This window comes from Castanea sativa, chromosome 11 (genome assembly GCF_040712315.1).
Source record: "Castanea sativa cultivar Marrone di Chiusa Pesio chromosome 11, ASM4071231v1".
Lineage (NCBI taxonomy): Eukaryota > Viridiplantae > Streptophyta > Magnoliopsida > Fagales > Fagaceae > Castanea > Castanea sativa.
This window is the reverse complement of record NC_134023.1, coordinates 3670181-3685354: the sequence shown is the minus strand read 5'-3', so window position 1 is coordinate 3685354 and position 15174 is coordinate 3670181. Positions and strand designations below refer to the sequence as shown.

Genomic DNA, 15174 nt, shown 5'->3' with positions numbered 1-15174 from the left:
AGATATTCATTCACATCGACGAGCAGCTCCGGGCATTACACCTTATACTCAGCTGCACTCCCATGTACAAGACTTGGTAATCTTTTAGCCAAGCCCTTTTAGTAGATAGCCCATTTACTGTCTTATATTGACGTCCGGCACGCTAACTTCGTCCCACCCTCATTGACTACCGGCAAAGCTCGAGATCTCGGTCCTCATTACATAACTGTCGAAGATCTTGCCCTGGTCAGGGACAAGTCAGCCAAACAAGTTTCCTGGGCTCTCAGAGAGCAGAGACACATTCCCGTCGAGGGAAACGAAGTCCTAGTCCAGGTAACCAAAGAAGAAGCAACTGAACCAATCAGCATTACGGGCAATGAACCCAACCCATCAAAGAAAGTGGTGAAGTAGAGAATAATGACCCGTGCTCGGTTTCTGCCCAGAACCAGCCCCGTGGCTCAACCTCAGCCCCCCAAAGGAAAGGACCAGACTCTTCCCGGAGGTGAAAGCAAAAAAAGGAAGCGTGCCGCCGAGAAAAACATTCTCGTCCCGAATGATGCTTCGCCGAAGACTCTGCCCCGCTTAAAAGGCGAGCCCAAGATCCAGGAGACACTGGGTGTTACTCAACTAGCGGCCTAGGTCGGGACCAACGTGCCATCTTCTTCCCAGCCCGAGGTTGGTTGGAAGCCCACTTTTAGGTTGGGTGACAAGCCTTTGCCAACAACCACCAACGTTCAACTATAGGCACAAGGCGAAGGGGGGCGGGTAGCTCAGAGTCTGGCGCAAGGCCTTCTTTTGCTTGAGGATGCTCATTTTTTCTCGGACGGTGATGATGAGTCGTTAGCTAGGCGGCTGCAGTGGCACACCATCCCGGTAACTTTCTATCTCCTCTTTTTCACGCGCTGCGATACATAGGTGTCTTTTTAGTCTTATTTCTCTATTATCGTTATGTCCTCAGGCCGCGCAGCTGACTTGCGTCATTAACGGGAGGCTAAAAGAGGTGGCCAAGGTCATTGAACGGGAGAAGGCACTGAACGCTGTTGCCGAGGTCACAGCCAAAGAGAAGGGGAAGCCGCTGATGCTTCTGAAAGAAAAGCGGTAGATGTTGAGAAAGCTCGGTTGGAGGCAGAAAACAAACTGACAGACATAGTGACCAAACTAGGGGAGACCGAGCTCAAACTAGCGATGGCAAACAGTTTAAATTTGGCTCAAGCCAACCAGATTGTTAGCTCGAAAGATGCTTCTGAGGCCTGTGAGGATAAATGGTACAACGCAGGTTTCACGGAGGCAGAAAATTCTGTGGAGCCTATTATCCACCAAGCCCGGCATCATGGGTTCGAGGAGGGGTGGTTGGCTGACCTTCAAGCAATGGGAGTGGCCGAGGACTCTCCCCTGTGAAATCCCGAGCAGATCCCCTACCCAGCCCCTTCTTTCCCAGTTCAGAGTTAAGCTGACGCCACAGACAAGGAAGATACTCCGCGTATGAGGGATCTAGTACGGGCGATTGATGCTCATGTAGAAATGGTTGATCTGGAGGTTATGAGCCATTTTTGCACCGGAGTTGAAGATGCTCAAAACTTGGCCCCTGCTACGAGTCAAACACCTAAGGACGGATCCAGGCAACCTGTTGCTCCACCTCAACCCACCGACCCTACCGCATGATAATTTAGTTTTTAATTAAGTCCTTTTTCTATATATTCGGTTTAGCTTAGGTCGCCGGGCTGTGGCAACAAGACAATTTCTTTAACGTTTGCCTTGACTGATTTTGTTTAAATTGAAGTTGTGTGCTTTTTCTATTTCTTCTACCCCTTGCTTTTGATTATATCAAGGCTTGATGTTTGCTACTGAGCTTGCACATGATTATGGTTAATTTGCTCATCATACCTTACTTTCTCACTTATGGTAAGCAGTTTTCTACCCTTAAGATAGTTTGGCTTAAGGTTTTCATCTGCTCGCTAATGAAGGTCGAACCAAGGATAGGTTTCTGTAAGAATATTATAACTTAAAGTCTCCACCTGCTCGGTGATAGAATCAAACTGAGGATAGGTTTCTGTCCTTAGAAAATTATAGCTTAAGGTTTCCACCTGCTCGGTGATAAGATTGAATCGAGAACAAGTTTCTGTCCTTAGAAAATTATAGCTTAAGGTTTCCACCTGCTCGGTGATAAGATCGAACCGAGAACAGGTTTCTGTCCTTAGAAAATTATAGCTTAAGGTTTCCACCTGCTCGGTGGTGATATCAAACCGAGGACAGATTTCTATCCTTAGAAAATTATAGCTTAAAGTTTCCACCTACTCGGTGAATAGATCGAACTGAGGACTGGTTTCTGTCCTTAGAAAATTATAGTTTAAGGTTTCCACCTACTAGGTGGTAAGATCAAACCGAGAACACGTTTCTGTCCTTAGAAAATTATAGCTTAAGGTTTCTACCTGCTCGATGGTGATATCGAACCGAGGACAGATTTCTGTCCTTAGAAAATTATAGCTTAAAGTTTCCACCTACTCGGTGATAAGATCGAACTGAGGACTGGTTTCTGTCCATAGAAAATTATAGCTTAAGGTTTCCACCTGCTCGGTGGTAAGATCGAATCGAGAACAGGTTTTTGTCCTTGAAAAATTATAGTTTAAGGTTTCCACCTACTCGGTGATAAGATCGAACCGAGAGCAGGTTTCTATCCTTAGAAAATTATAGCTTAAGGTTTCCACCTGCTCGGTGATAAGATCGAACTGGGAACCGGTTTCTGTCCTTAGAAAATTATAGGTTAAGGTTTCCACCTGCTCAGTGGTAAGCTCAAACCGAGAACAGGTTTATGTCCTTAGAAAATTATAGCTTAAGATTTCCACCTGCTCGGTGATAAGATCGAACCGAGAACAGGTTTCTGTCCTTAGAAAATTATAGTTTAAAGTTTCCACTTGACGGTGATAAGATCGAACTGAGAACAGGTATCCGTCCCTAGCGTAGAACGAGTTGCCTTGGCCTACACAATTCTCTCCGTATTTGTTGACCAGCAATAATAAATTAATAGTAATGGAGTTAAATGCACCAGCATGAATAAACACCATCATATTAATATGTAAAATTACATTCAATTTGCACCCTAGTGTACAACCGTTCAGTAATAAAACTTCTTTAAGTTGTGAACATTCCATGGTCGAGGAAGCGGTTTCTCCTCCAAATCTTTTAAGTAGTACGCACCTGCACCTGCAATGGCGGTCACTCTATAGGACCCTTCCCAGGACGGGGCTAGTTTACCTGCATTGATGTCTCGTGTATTCCCAACAACCTTACGAAGCACTAGATCTTCCGTGGCAAACTCCCTTCTCCTCACACTTCTGTTGTATCTTCGGGCGAGCTTTTGCTGATACTCTGTTAGCCAAATGGTCGCCGCTTCACAGTGCTCCTCCAACAAATTTAGCTGTCCGAACATCAACTTTTCATTCTCAGTTGGAGCGAATCTTGCGACTCGAGCGCTGTATAGGTTTACCTCAGCTGGAATGACAGCCTCTGCTCCGAAAATTAAAGAAAATGGCGTCTCTCCCGTGGATCTCCTCGGGGTTGTCCGGTATGCCCATAGGACGCTTGGCAGTTCCTCGACCCATTTACCTTTAGCGCCCTCCAACATTTTCTTCAATCCGTCAACGATGGCCTTATTAGTGGCTTCAGCTTGGCCGTTACTTTGCTGGTATGCCGGGGTAGAATACCGGTTCCGGATACCGAGATTGTTACAAAATTCGCGAAAGGCTTTGCTGTCGAACTGCAGTCCATTATCTGACACAAGGGATTCTGGCACTCCGAACCGCGTTATAATGTTTCTCCATACAAACTGCTTGACATATACGTCTCAGATGTTTGCTTGTGCCTCCGCCTCTACCCACTTCGTGAAGTAGTCTACTGCCACCAGCACAAATCTTCGATTGCCTATTGCCTGGGGAAACGATCCGACTATGTCTAGCCCCCACTAGGCGAATGACCACGGGCTACTTATTGGGTTTTAGTTCCAGGCAGGCTGGTGGATCATCGAGGCGTGTATTTGACATTGCTTGCACCTCCGCGCATACTCGATGGCATCTTTCTGCATCTGCGGCCACCAAAACCCTTGAGTCATCACTCGGTGAGCCAATGACCGTCCATGCACGTGACTACCGCACACACCTTCATGCAGCTCAGCTAGGAGCTCTCCAGTTTGGCTAAGGCACAGACACTGCAGGTACGGTCCTTCAAATGACCTTCGATATAATTTTCGATCAGTAGATAACCAATACCGAGCAGTGGTCTGGCATACTCTAGCTGCCTCTTTTTCGTCTTTTGGAGCTCAGTCTTCTGTGAGAAAATCGATGATAGGGTCCATCCAGCACTTCCCGATTATGGTGACCTGTGCAATCGGTGCCTTCGCATTAATACTCAGTTCAGCCACTAACTCCACTCTGATCAATTGGGGCACCTCGTCGGCTATCGATGACGCTAATGTCGCTTAGGAGTTGGCGTGTCGATTCAGCCCCTTAGCCACCTATTCCACCCTGACAATTGAAAATTTGCCCATGGTTCGTTTTACCAACCGCAAATATTCAATCATCCGGGGATCTTTGGCCTCGAAGCTCCCCTATACTTGATTAACTACTAGGCGGGAACCCGAGTAAACCTTCACCTCCTTAGCTCCCAAATCCAAGACAACTCTCAGTCCGGCCAGCTGAGCCTCGTACTCGGCCTCATTATTAGAGGCTCTAAAGCCTAATTTGAATGAGTGTTCCAGCTTTATTCCTTGTGGGGTGATGGCCACAATTCTAGCCCCCGCTCCTACCACATTGGATGTGTTGTTCACAAATACCTTCCATGGCTTGACCCCCATAGGGCAAACTATCTCCGTACTCTTCGGCGAAAACTTAGCAATAAAGTCTACGAGTACTTGGCCCTTCACCGAGTTCCTTGACCTGTATCTAATGTCAAAAAAACCCAGTCGAGTCCCCCACTTAGCTATCCTTTCTGTAAAGTCAGATCTCCTTAACAATGATTACAAAGGATACTCAGTCAAAACATGGACAGCGTGAGCCTGAAAGTAATGGGACAATTTTCGGGTGGAGTGCACGAGTGCCAACACCAATTTCTCCAGTGGAAAATACCTAGTCTCGACGTCAACAAATGTCTTACTTATGTAGTAAATTGGTAGTTGTACACCATTATCCTTTAGTAGCACTGCCCTGGCTGCATGCTCGGATACCGAGAGGTATATATACAAATCTTCTATAGCTTCGGGGCAGTCAACGTTGGCACCCATCCGAGATAATCCTTTAGGTCTTGGAAGGCTTTATCACATTCTTTGTCTCACTGGAACCCCTTCCACTTCTTCAAAAGCTAATGAAATGGACGGCACCGATCTGCGAACTTAGAAATAAATCAGTTAAGGGCAGCCAACATACCGGTCAATTTTTGAACCTCTTTCAGAATGCTTGATGATTTTAGTCATTTCACGGCTTCAATTTGATCGGGGTTAACTTTGATTCCTCGTTTGGTGATTAAATAGCCCAGGAACTTGCTAGCCCCTACCCCAAAAGCGCACTTATCAACATTGAGACGCAACTAGTGTCACCAGAGTATTTCAAAGACTTCTTTAAGGTCGTCAATATGTTGCCCTTCCTTCTTGCTTTTTATCACCATGTCATCAATGTATACCTCAACTGTACGCCCAATCTTATCCCTAAACATCCTCGTCATCATTCGTTGATAAGTGGCTCCTACGTTTTTCAATCTGAACGGCATGACGGTGTAATGATAATTAGCATCAGGCGTTATGAATGCAGTCTTTTCCTGATCCTCGGCGGCTAGGGCAATCTGGTGATAACCCTAGAAAGCATCCAAAAAGCTCATCCTCGGGTGCCCGTACATTGCTTCTACCAATTGATCAATCTTTAGCATCGGGGACGGATCCTTTGGGCATGCTCGGTTTAAATAAGTAAAGTCAACACAGACCCTCCACTTACTATTCTTCTTCCTTACTACCATAATGTTTGCGAGCCATTTTGGAAATAACATTTCTTTTATGGCCCCAGCTTCCTTTAACTTCCCAACCTCTTGTTTGACGGCTTCGACATGCTCTTTAGCTGATCTCCTCGGCCTTTGTTTCTTAGGAGGGTAGAAGGGATCCACATTAAGCTTATGAACTATAAATTCAGGGTCAACCCTAGGCACCTCGTACGGACTCCAAGCGAATACGTCCATGTTTTGTACAAGAAAAAGGCAACAACTCCACCTTCTCTTCATCCTTCAAGTTCGCCCTTATCAGAAAATTCTTTCCACAATCCGACAGAATCTTCACTCTCACCAGGTCCTCAGCTTAGCTGGCCCCTACTTTCTCTTGGGGTTGCTGTAATTGCTATAAGGGGGTTTTCTCGATGGGCTTCCTTTTCCTGGTTTCTCGGCTGGCTACAGCCACTAAGCATTGTCTGGCTACCTGTTGATTTCCCTTTACCACTGTGATTCCATCCTCAGTGCGGAACTTAACCTTTACATGCAAGGTGGAAGGTACGGCCCCCATGTCATGAATCCATGGTCTTCCGAGGATTGTAGTGTACAGTGAGAAAGAAGCGACCACAATGAACGTTACAATTACCTCTTTACCCTCTGTACTAACGAGGAGTGAAATCTGCCCTTCCGAAATTACCATATGGCCGTCAAACCCCATTAATGGTGTATCATACTTGGATAAGTCTTCTTTCTTCAGTCCGAGCTCCCTGTACAAGTCAGGATACATTACATTGGCACCGCTCCCCTGATCTATCATTATCCTTTTTACTGCGAAACCTTTTATACGGGCCGTAACTACCAAAGCATCGTTGTGCGGTTGAATGGTGCCTTCCATATCATCATCATCAAAAGCAATGGGTTGTTTAACGTACCTTAACTTCTTCCTAGGTGAATGCTCACCCGCGCAACTTCTCGCCAGTACCACGGCCATTATCCCCCTTGTCCTAGATGCTGAAACGCTCTTTGGAACTGCATGGATGACTTCTATTACTTTCAACAGGGGTGGGAGAGGATTCCCGCGCAACCGATCCGCCTGCCTGGCCTCTTGATTCCTTGTTGCTACCACAAACTCTTTCAGATGCCCTGCCATCACCAACTGTTTGAGATGGTCTTTCAATACCCAGCATTGCTCGATGGTGTGCCCTTTATCTTTGTGGTACGTATAGTACATATTCTGATTTCTTCTTGATGGGTCGCCCGCCATCTTGTTCAACCACTTAAAGTACGGCTCGTTGTTTATTCTATCGACAATCCCGTGTACTAGTTCCTTAGAAGCTACATTCACTTCTCCCATTCCCAGCCCTGACTCTTGAATCCTCAGATCCTTCCAGGGTCTGGGTTGGAAACCGATATTCCTAGGATAATTTATGACCGGGGCCTTCCCCTTGTTCTGTAACTGATTGTCTTCTAACCGCTTATACTCCTCGATACGCCTCATCAATTGCCTCATATCCTCGGAAGGCCTTTTCGTCAATGATTCCCTCAGTCCGGATTCATCAGGCAACCCCATTCGAAAAGTGCTCACCGCAATCTTTTCATTGCCCTCGCCGATCTCGTTATACAAATCCCAGTACCGGTTAGCATAGTTGCGAAAGGTCTCCCCAGCCCCCATTTTCATCGATAGTAACACGTCCACAGGTTGCGGAACTCGGCTGCAAGTCATAAATCGTACACCGAATTCCTGGATCAACTCTGAAAAACTGTGGATCGAGTCTTTCCTTAATCCGTTGAACCACCTCAAAGTGGTGAGGCTGAGGCTCGAAGGGAAGACCTTACACATCAGTACATCATTATGAGCATGTAAAGACATCATTTGAATGCAATGGCTTACATGTTCTACCGGGTCTGTCCTTCCAGTGTAGGAATTGAACGGCGGCCGTGTGAATCTGCTCGGCATCGGTGCGCTTTCAATATCTCTCGAGAATGGCGATTGGGCAGCTTGGCATAATGCCCGGCTCATTGTGTCCATGGCCACATTTCGAGGTCATCCCTCACCCGGGGAAGTCGAATCGCGGTTCGCATACTCCCGCGAACGATCACAGTGCCGATGAGACCCGGATTGATGGGACCCTGCCGCACTGTGGTTCCTTACACTTGCTGACCTTTCTCTTCGTTTGTCACGGTCCCTTCTCCTACGTCTGCCCCTTGCTTGCAACTCCAAATCCCTCACCACCCTACGCAAGCGTTCGAGTTCCTGATCCCTCCGTTCAAGCTCCTGGTCCCTTCTGTCGAGGCAGTTGCGACCTGAAGCGTCAGATACTGTTTGGAGAGTTTGAAACGATCCCTCTCCGAGCCCGGACTCCTCCGCTTCCTCATGCCACCTATCCTCTTGCCTTTTCTGCCTCCTTTCTCACCATATGGACCCCCGCGATGACCCTCCAGAGCCACTTTCAACATAACTTCCTAGCCTACTTCTAGACATTTTTCTGTGCGCGCCTTAATCGAACCACAGCTACATAGGAGATCCCCACAGACGGCGCCAATTATGGTTATTGGACTTAAACTCTATTTGGGCTCACAATTTATTTACTTTGTGGGCTTTTGGATTTCCTACAACGAGTGGTCCTATGTTCGGCAACCCAAATACCCTTGTTCCCTATGTTCTCAGAATTATTCTCTCTATTTTCTCCAGAATGATCACCCTTTTTCCTCAATATTCTTTCTCTAAAATTGCCAACCCCCACTCTTAAATTCTCATCTCTTATTTATAGCCCAAGGCTAGTGGAGAGGTCATGATTGTTTTCATAGTGAGTGAGAGAAGGGGTCTAGTGCAATCACCCTTAAGTGGGTGATTAGTTGGGAATGAGAGGTGGTGAGAGTGCCATTGGAGCTGGTTCCACCGCTAGATGGACTGCTCGGCAACGATACTCCCTAGGCTTCACCGAGCGTACTAGGAACCATCTCCTCGGGAAATTACATTTCCCGATCAAGTAGGACATTCATCTTCACGGTTCATGTTGTAACTGGCTTCATAGTGCTTCCCGGCTTTTAGTGGGGGAATGAGGGTTTCCCGAAACATGTTTGTGGCCCGATAGAGCGTGGATTCGTGCTTGGTACTTTAGGATTTGAGGTCTAGCTAGTTTTGGGCCCTGTGCTCGTAGCATTGTTGTGATAGGCTTCATGAGTTTTAGGCTTATAGAGAGGTAACGTGCCGTACAAGGACCTTTTACATTTCTTTGGAATTATTTTTTAAAAAAATTTATAAAACCTTTGACATACCACTAACCTAACCACTTAATACATTAAAAAAATTTAAGGCTCATTATTACCTCCGTTAATATATTATAGATATCTTAATTGATTGAGACCAAACTAGAGAAATGCCTTCATATTTCCTTGAAATTCTGAAGAAGAAAAAAAAAAACTTTTGACATACCACTAACATAACTACATCTATAACTACTTAAGCCACCTATGATATCTATTTCTTATTGATAGCCATAAAATGTACAACTAGGCAAGAACATATAAAGTAATAAAGAATAAATGAAGGAAGAAAAAAAAAAAGGAAATCAAACGTCAATTAATAACCATTATTTAGAAAATAAAAAATGTGGTCAAGAAGAGTAAGAAATAAAACAAAAATGGCTATACAGAGGACATTGAAAACTTTAAAGTGCAATAAAATCAACCATTACATTCGCTTAATTAAATCAATAATCAACAATTAAATATAATAATACGAAATTTAAATTTAAAAATAATCAAACTCTAACTAGGGAATTATATATATATATATATATATAATCATAATCTTCCTACACCATGACTTAAAAAAATTTAATGAATAGTTCTATTCCTTATTTAATGTCTATGTTATGCAAATCATCAACCAATAAATATATGATAATGGTAATAGACAAGATTATGAAAAATATGATAAAACTATTTAAAAGGGGAAAAAAAACCTCTTTACAAAGTCTAGGGACTAAAATAGTATTTTATTTAAAAAATTATCACGCACAACGCGCGGATCTGCGACTAGTTCATATTAACTAATGATGCCACACAACTCTTAACGTAAAAATTTTCAGGTATTCCCGAACAATAACCCCAATACCAGCTCAATCTTCTTCCTTAAAATGGCTCCATCAAAGTTGATCTTAAACATATCAACCAAAGGAGTCTGCCATGAAACCCATAAGTCAATCTCGAGCTTGCTGTAGTACCTATTCAAAAGGGTAGGGCTATGAGCTATAGTGCTATAACTTAGTTGATTTCTTCAAAACCAAAACAAGATCATAGCCAATTAGTTCAATTATTAATGTCTTTTATAAAATTAAAAAAAAAAAAAAAGTCTTTTAGTGTATGTTTGGTTGGGGTGAAAACATGGAGGGTAGAAAATAGGGTGGAAAATAGCATTTTTCACCGTTTGGTTCAAGAGAAAAAATAAGAGAGACAGAAAATGGGGAGGAAACTAATTCCTCTAGGCCCACATTTTTTTTGGTTTGATTCAAGAATAAGCTGGGCATGAGGATTTGAGATAGGAAAAAAAAAAGTTTGTGCAAAAGCCACGACAATGGAGTGTTCAAGCAACCAAAATATGGGAGCCCTACAACCTTCATTTCTTTTCTTGGTTGGGGAAAACTGTGATTTCTAGTTTGTGAACATGAGAACTATATCTCTTTCACATGAAATTGAGAAAGAGGTAACTTTGTCAAATGCTCAAAAACAGCTGAATGAGCATAGGAAGAAAGATGCAGAAGTTCTTAGCTCCATTCAACAGGCAGTAGCCAACACATTTTTTTTCAAGAATTATCAATGCAACTAAAGCAAACAAGGCATGGGACACCCTTCAAAAGGAGTATAGAGGCACCATGAAGGTAGGAACCGTAAAAATTCAATCTTTGAGAATAAATTTCAAAACATGAAAAAAGAAAGGAGAGCTTTTGACAGATTATTTTTCTAAACTCATGGTCATTGAGGTTGTGAATCAAATGAAAACTTAAGGAGAAAATATTCCCTCCCAATCAAAGAATTGTTAGAAAGATTCTAATTAGTTTACTGAAAAAGTATGTGCAGTTCAGTTTGCTGCTGAACTTGGTCTTCACAGAGTAATCTTCAAAGGGGATTTGGCTATTGTGCTCAACGCGGTTTCTCAGGGAAATGCAGCGCTGGCTTCTTATGAAAACATCGTGGAGGATATTCAATGTTTAGTTTCATCTTTTCATTTTTTTATTTCATTCATGTTCACCGTACTGGTAATTTGGTGGCTGATGCTTTGGCTAAAAAAGCTAAGAACATAGTAAGTTGTCAGGTTTGGTTTGAGGCTATGCCTGAAGACATTGTGCCTTTGATTGGTCTTGATGTTCATTAGTTTGGTTGTTTAATATATTCCCGGGCTTATTGTCTGGTTTCTCGACCAAAAAAAAAAAAAACAGTATGATCATATTGTTGCCATTATTGAAGTAACTAAAGATATTAATGATTTGGGTAGTTAAGAATTAATGGGTTTAATTAAAACGTTTGAGTAAAGGTTGAGAGTAGGCGATCCGAAAAATCAAAAGAAATTAGAAAGTGTCTTTCAATCCAAGCTCAATGTTGACTCCTGAAATTATAAACAAATAAAAAAAGACTCAAATTTTGATTAGTACAAAGGTGAATCTTCTAGGTGGTGGAAGACATGAAAGAGGAAGGAGAAATTTTAAAATGTGGAGTCCACTCAACAAGAATGTGAAATTTGTAAAAGTAGGCATGTGGATAAAAATTGTTTATTCCGGGAAAATCTCAATGTATAGCAAGAAATTTACGCATATTAAAGAATTGTGTTAATCGAAATATCACATAATTTAGGAAACTTACAAAAAAATTTGGGTTCTCCCCTAAATTCCTGTCTACCGAACACCCTGGAATTTGTCCTTTCCAATTTAGTTATAGTTGCACAAGATATATTTTTTATTTTTATTTTTTTGAGAAACCACAAGATTTATGATTGAATTACAGTTTTACCAATTTATTTTCAAACCTCATGTTTCTAATATAATAAAACCAAGACTATATTTTAAGAAGAAAATATATGTTTTCCTGCATATTGAATAGTTTTTTTTTTTTTTTTTTTTTTTTTTATAGAAAATTTCAATTTATGGCGTCCGTTTCTGATTATAGCTTTATATCATTAGATTAAAACAGTTTTTGGTATAGACAGAGATTAAACCCTAAATTTTTTATTCAACTATTAAAGATTTTACCAATTGAGCTAACTAAAACCCACTTTTATTGAATAGTTATTAAACCACTTTTGGAGAATAGTTATTATATTCTTGTAATGTCCTCTTTTTCTTTTCTGCATAAAATTAAATACTAAAAAAAAAAAAAAAAAAGTGATGTAGCGCATCAAAAGCTAACTCACTTTTTCATTACTTCCAATTAATGCATAGAAAGATGAAATTCGGCACCCAATATATATATATGAATATGATTCACAAGAAACCTACGATGCAGCACAATTAAAGAAGTCAAAGGATGAAAGCAAAAGATGCATGCAATGCATGAGGGAGGCATCTTCCGAAGTCAGAAAGGATATTTTGTCACAAAGTAAATGATCTGTGATCCATTAAACCACCACTAAATGCTAATAACAATATTCTTCCGTATCAACATAGGAAGTTTTGTCAAAGATTATAAGAAGAGAACCAGTTTTTGAGGGAATTTTAGAGAACAAAGTCAAGAAGAATATTTTTATTTAGTTATACCCATTCCTTGCTTAATGTATCACATGACCGTATCTTATCTATCTTTTTTGTTTTACTTTATACTCTAATACATACTGTATGTCATGTATTTGATTTTATATATTTTTTCATTTTATACTTCAGTTATTTCTCAATATATTTCATGGAAATTTACTTCATGTTATGTGGTGTGAGTACTTTATTGGAAAATTTATTTTCTGTAAGTTTACATTGCTTTTGGCTTGATTTGATAATATAAATAATTGTCAAAAGTCTTGTAACTCAACTGATTAGCATTTCTTAATATTTCCAATAGAAACATTGTTCAAATTTCTGAACCCTAACTATATATATATTATATGTTATCATTTATTGATATATTCTTTGCTTTTGGAAACTAAGATTTGCATTAGGGATGGAAATTAAGGATGGGATTCTTCTGGCAGGAAATATCCAAGAAGGGTGGAAGTGGAGCATATTAGGTTAGAGTATTCTGTCGTCCTAAATTTTCTTATTAATAAGATAGAGATGAAAGAGAAAGAAGGACAAGCCTGAAAGTGTTAAAGAGAGAAAGTGCTAATACAAATTAACCATACTGCCTATACTAAATTCAAAAGGGTGACTTCCTTCTCTTCTCTTTCCTGGTGTTCAGAGTTCAACAACCTAGGAGGTATGGTGTTTTTGTCTTCCATATGATGCTTTTGGCTTCCTTTCTAAGTTTATTTTTTGACGATGCTTGAATATATTTTTACGTGTTTGTTATTTAATTTCATGATTCATGAGGATGACAATGAAGGATGATTGTCCGGTTCAACAAAGAGTAGTAGTGTAGACATTTCAAAATTCAAACTTTAGACCACCTGCTTTAACATTATGATAAATTATCAATTTTCCTTGAAGCTTAATTTTTTAGAAAAATGATGAATATATTTATTTAACTATAATTTTAAAAAGAAAATTGTTGATTTACCCTCCTTGATATACACTTTATACAAAATTTCCACATTTTGCAAAGCTAGAAATCCATATTTTTAGAAATGTCCACACTTTACACTAAGTCTATATGGTCAGAGTGTATAAAATAATCATTGTTCATTCTAAAACTATGTTGTCTCCTCTCCCTCATCTACTGTTTTTAGCACTAACTATATATTCTTCTTTTTTTTCAATTGATAGATTCAGAGCCAAGTTTGAAAATATGAGCTCCATGGATATCCTTCGTTTTCTCATCTCTATCATCCTCCTCATCACCCTTATCAATTTGACAACTGCTGTTAGTCCGTGTGAGTCATGTCAGAGCACAAACGGAGTCTGCACCTTTGATTCTAGTGGTGTTTTCGCTTGCCTTTGTAAGGGAACAAGGCGTACCCTTCACTGTTAAGGTCTTAATAATTAAATAAAGGCTAAAATGTAAATTTCAATCTCTAAGTTTGACTAAAATTTATTTCAATTCTCTAACTTTTTTTATTTTATATAATTGAATTGAGTTTTTTAAGTTTCAAATTTATTCCATTCAGGTCATTTATCTAATTTCGTTAAAAAGTTAACATAAAAAAATCTTTAAAACTAATAAAAATGTTTTTATCTCAATGGAAATTTTTTAACAAAATAGGACAAAAGACCTGAATTTAATAAATTTAAAACTTTGAGAACTTAATTTAACGAAACTAAAAAGAGAAGATTGAAATGAATTTCAGTTATACTTAAGGAGTACAATTTACAATTCAGCTTTAAATGTATTTACTTCTGCGTACTTGCACCATACATACAATAAATTGCATAAGAAGACGCTGTTCAAGTGATATTCCTCTCAGTTCTTGAGATGTAATGACCAGTCGTATATGAGCTGTTTATGTTGTGCATGTTTTTTTGTTTTTCAGACTCTATATGTATAAATTAACAAATAATACTACCTTCCTAAGGGTTAGTTTAGACTAATCCTTTAGACGAAGTGTGAATCAACTGGTCCGTATATGAGCTGTTTTCTTGTTTATGTTGTGCATGCACTTAAAATTTTGGATGTTGTGTATACAGATTACGGAGTGTACATGGACGAGTGTGAAAGGATAATGATTGTAATAATAACAACTATTTACTAGTAATAATAAGGAATTTACGAGCTACTAGCTACTAATAATAGCAATATGCTACATTTTATTAAAAATATTGTTTTTTTTTTTTACTAAAGTACATTTTTTACCTTAAAGTTTTGGACTGTTTTATTGTGGTTTTTCATGTTTCAAAATTTTTATTTTGATTTTTCATATTTAATTCATTTTCATATTGACCCTCTCTTTCAAAATTTTCATTGAGCCCTTCATATTTGATTTAGTTTTGAAATGTGAAAGGCCAAAATGTAAACAACGTACCCCAAACTTGAGGGTTAAAAGTGTACTTCAGTCTAATTATTCTAACATAAAGGATCATGTACGGTACATGAGATGCTATTCATCATTGATAGCAAAAAGAAGTAAGGTTCAGGAGTCAATTCATGAATATAGAAACC

General features: G+C 40.1%; 1 protein-coding gene and 1 long non-coding RNA gene across 2 annotated transcripts; one reads left to right on the top strand and one right to left on the bottom strand.

The window, feature by feature from the left end:
* Positions 1–6346: 6346 nt before the first annotated feature.
* LOC142615912 (uncharacterized) lies at positions 6347–7894 on the bottom strand. Its single transcript, XM_075788825.1, has one exon. It carries the CDS (start codon positions 7892–7894, stop codon positions 6347–6349), a length of 1548 nt encoding a protein of 515 aa, XP_075644940.1.
* A 5308-nt stretch (positions 7895–13202) lies between these two features.
* Positions 13203–14638, top strand: LOC142614746 (uncharacterized). Its single transcript, XR_012840536.1, has 2 exons — positions 13203–13338; positions 13845–14638. It is a non-coding gene; the product is annotated as an uncharacterized LOC142614746 (long non-coding RNA).
* Positions 14639–15174: the final 536 nt, after the last annotated feature.

What these genes read in the sequence shown, in the direction of transcription:
- LOC142615912 (XM_075788825.1), bottom strand. Translation starts at nt 7,894, where the DNA reads ATGCCGAGCAGATTCACACGGCCGCCGTTCAATTCCTACACTGGAAGG.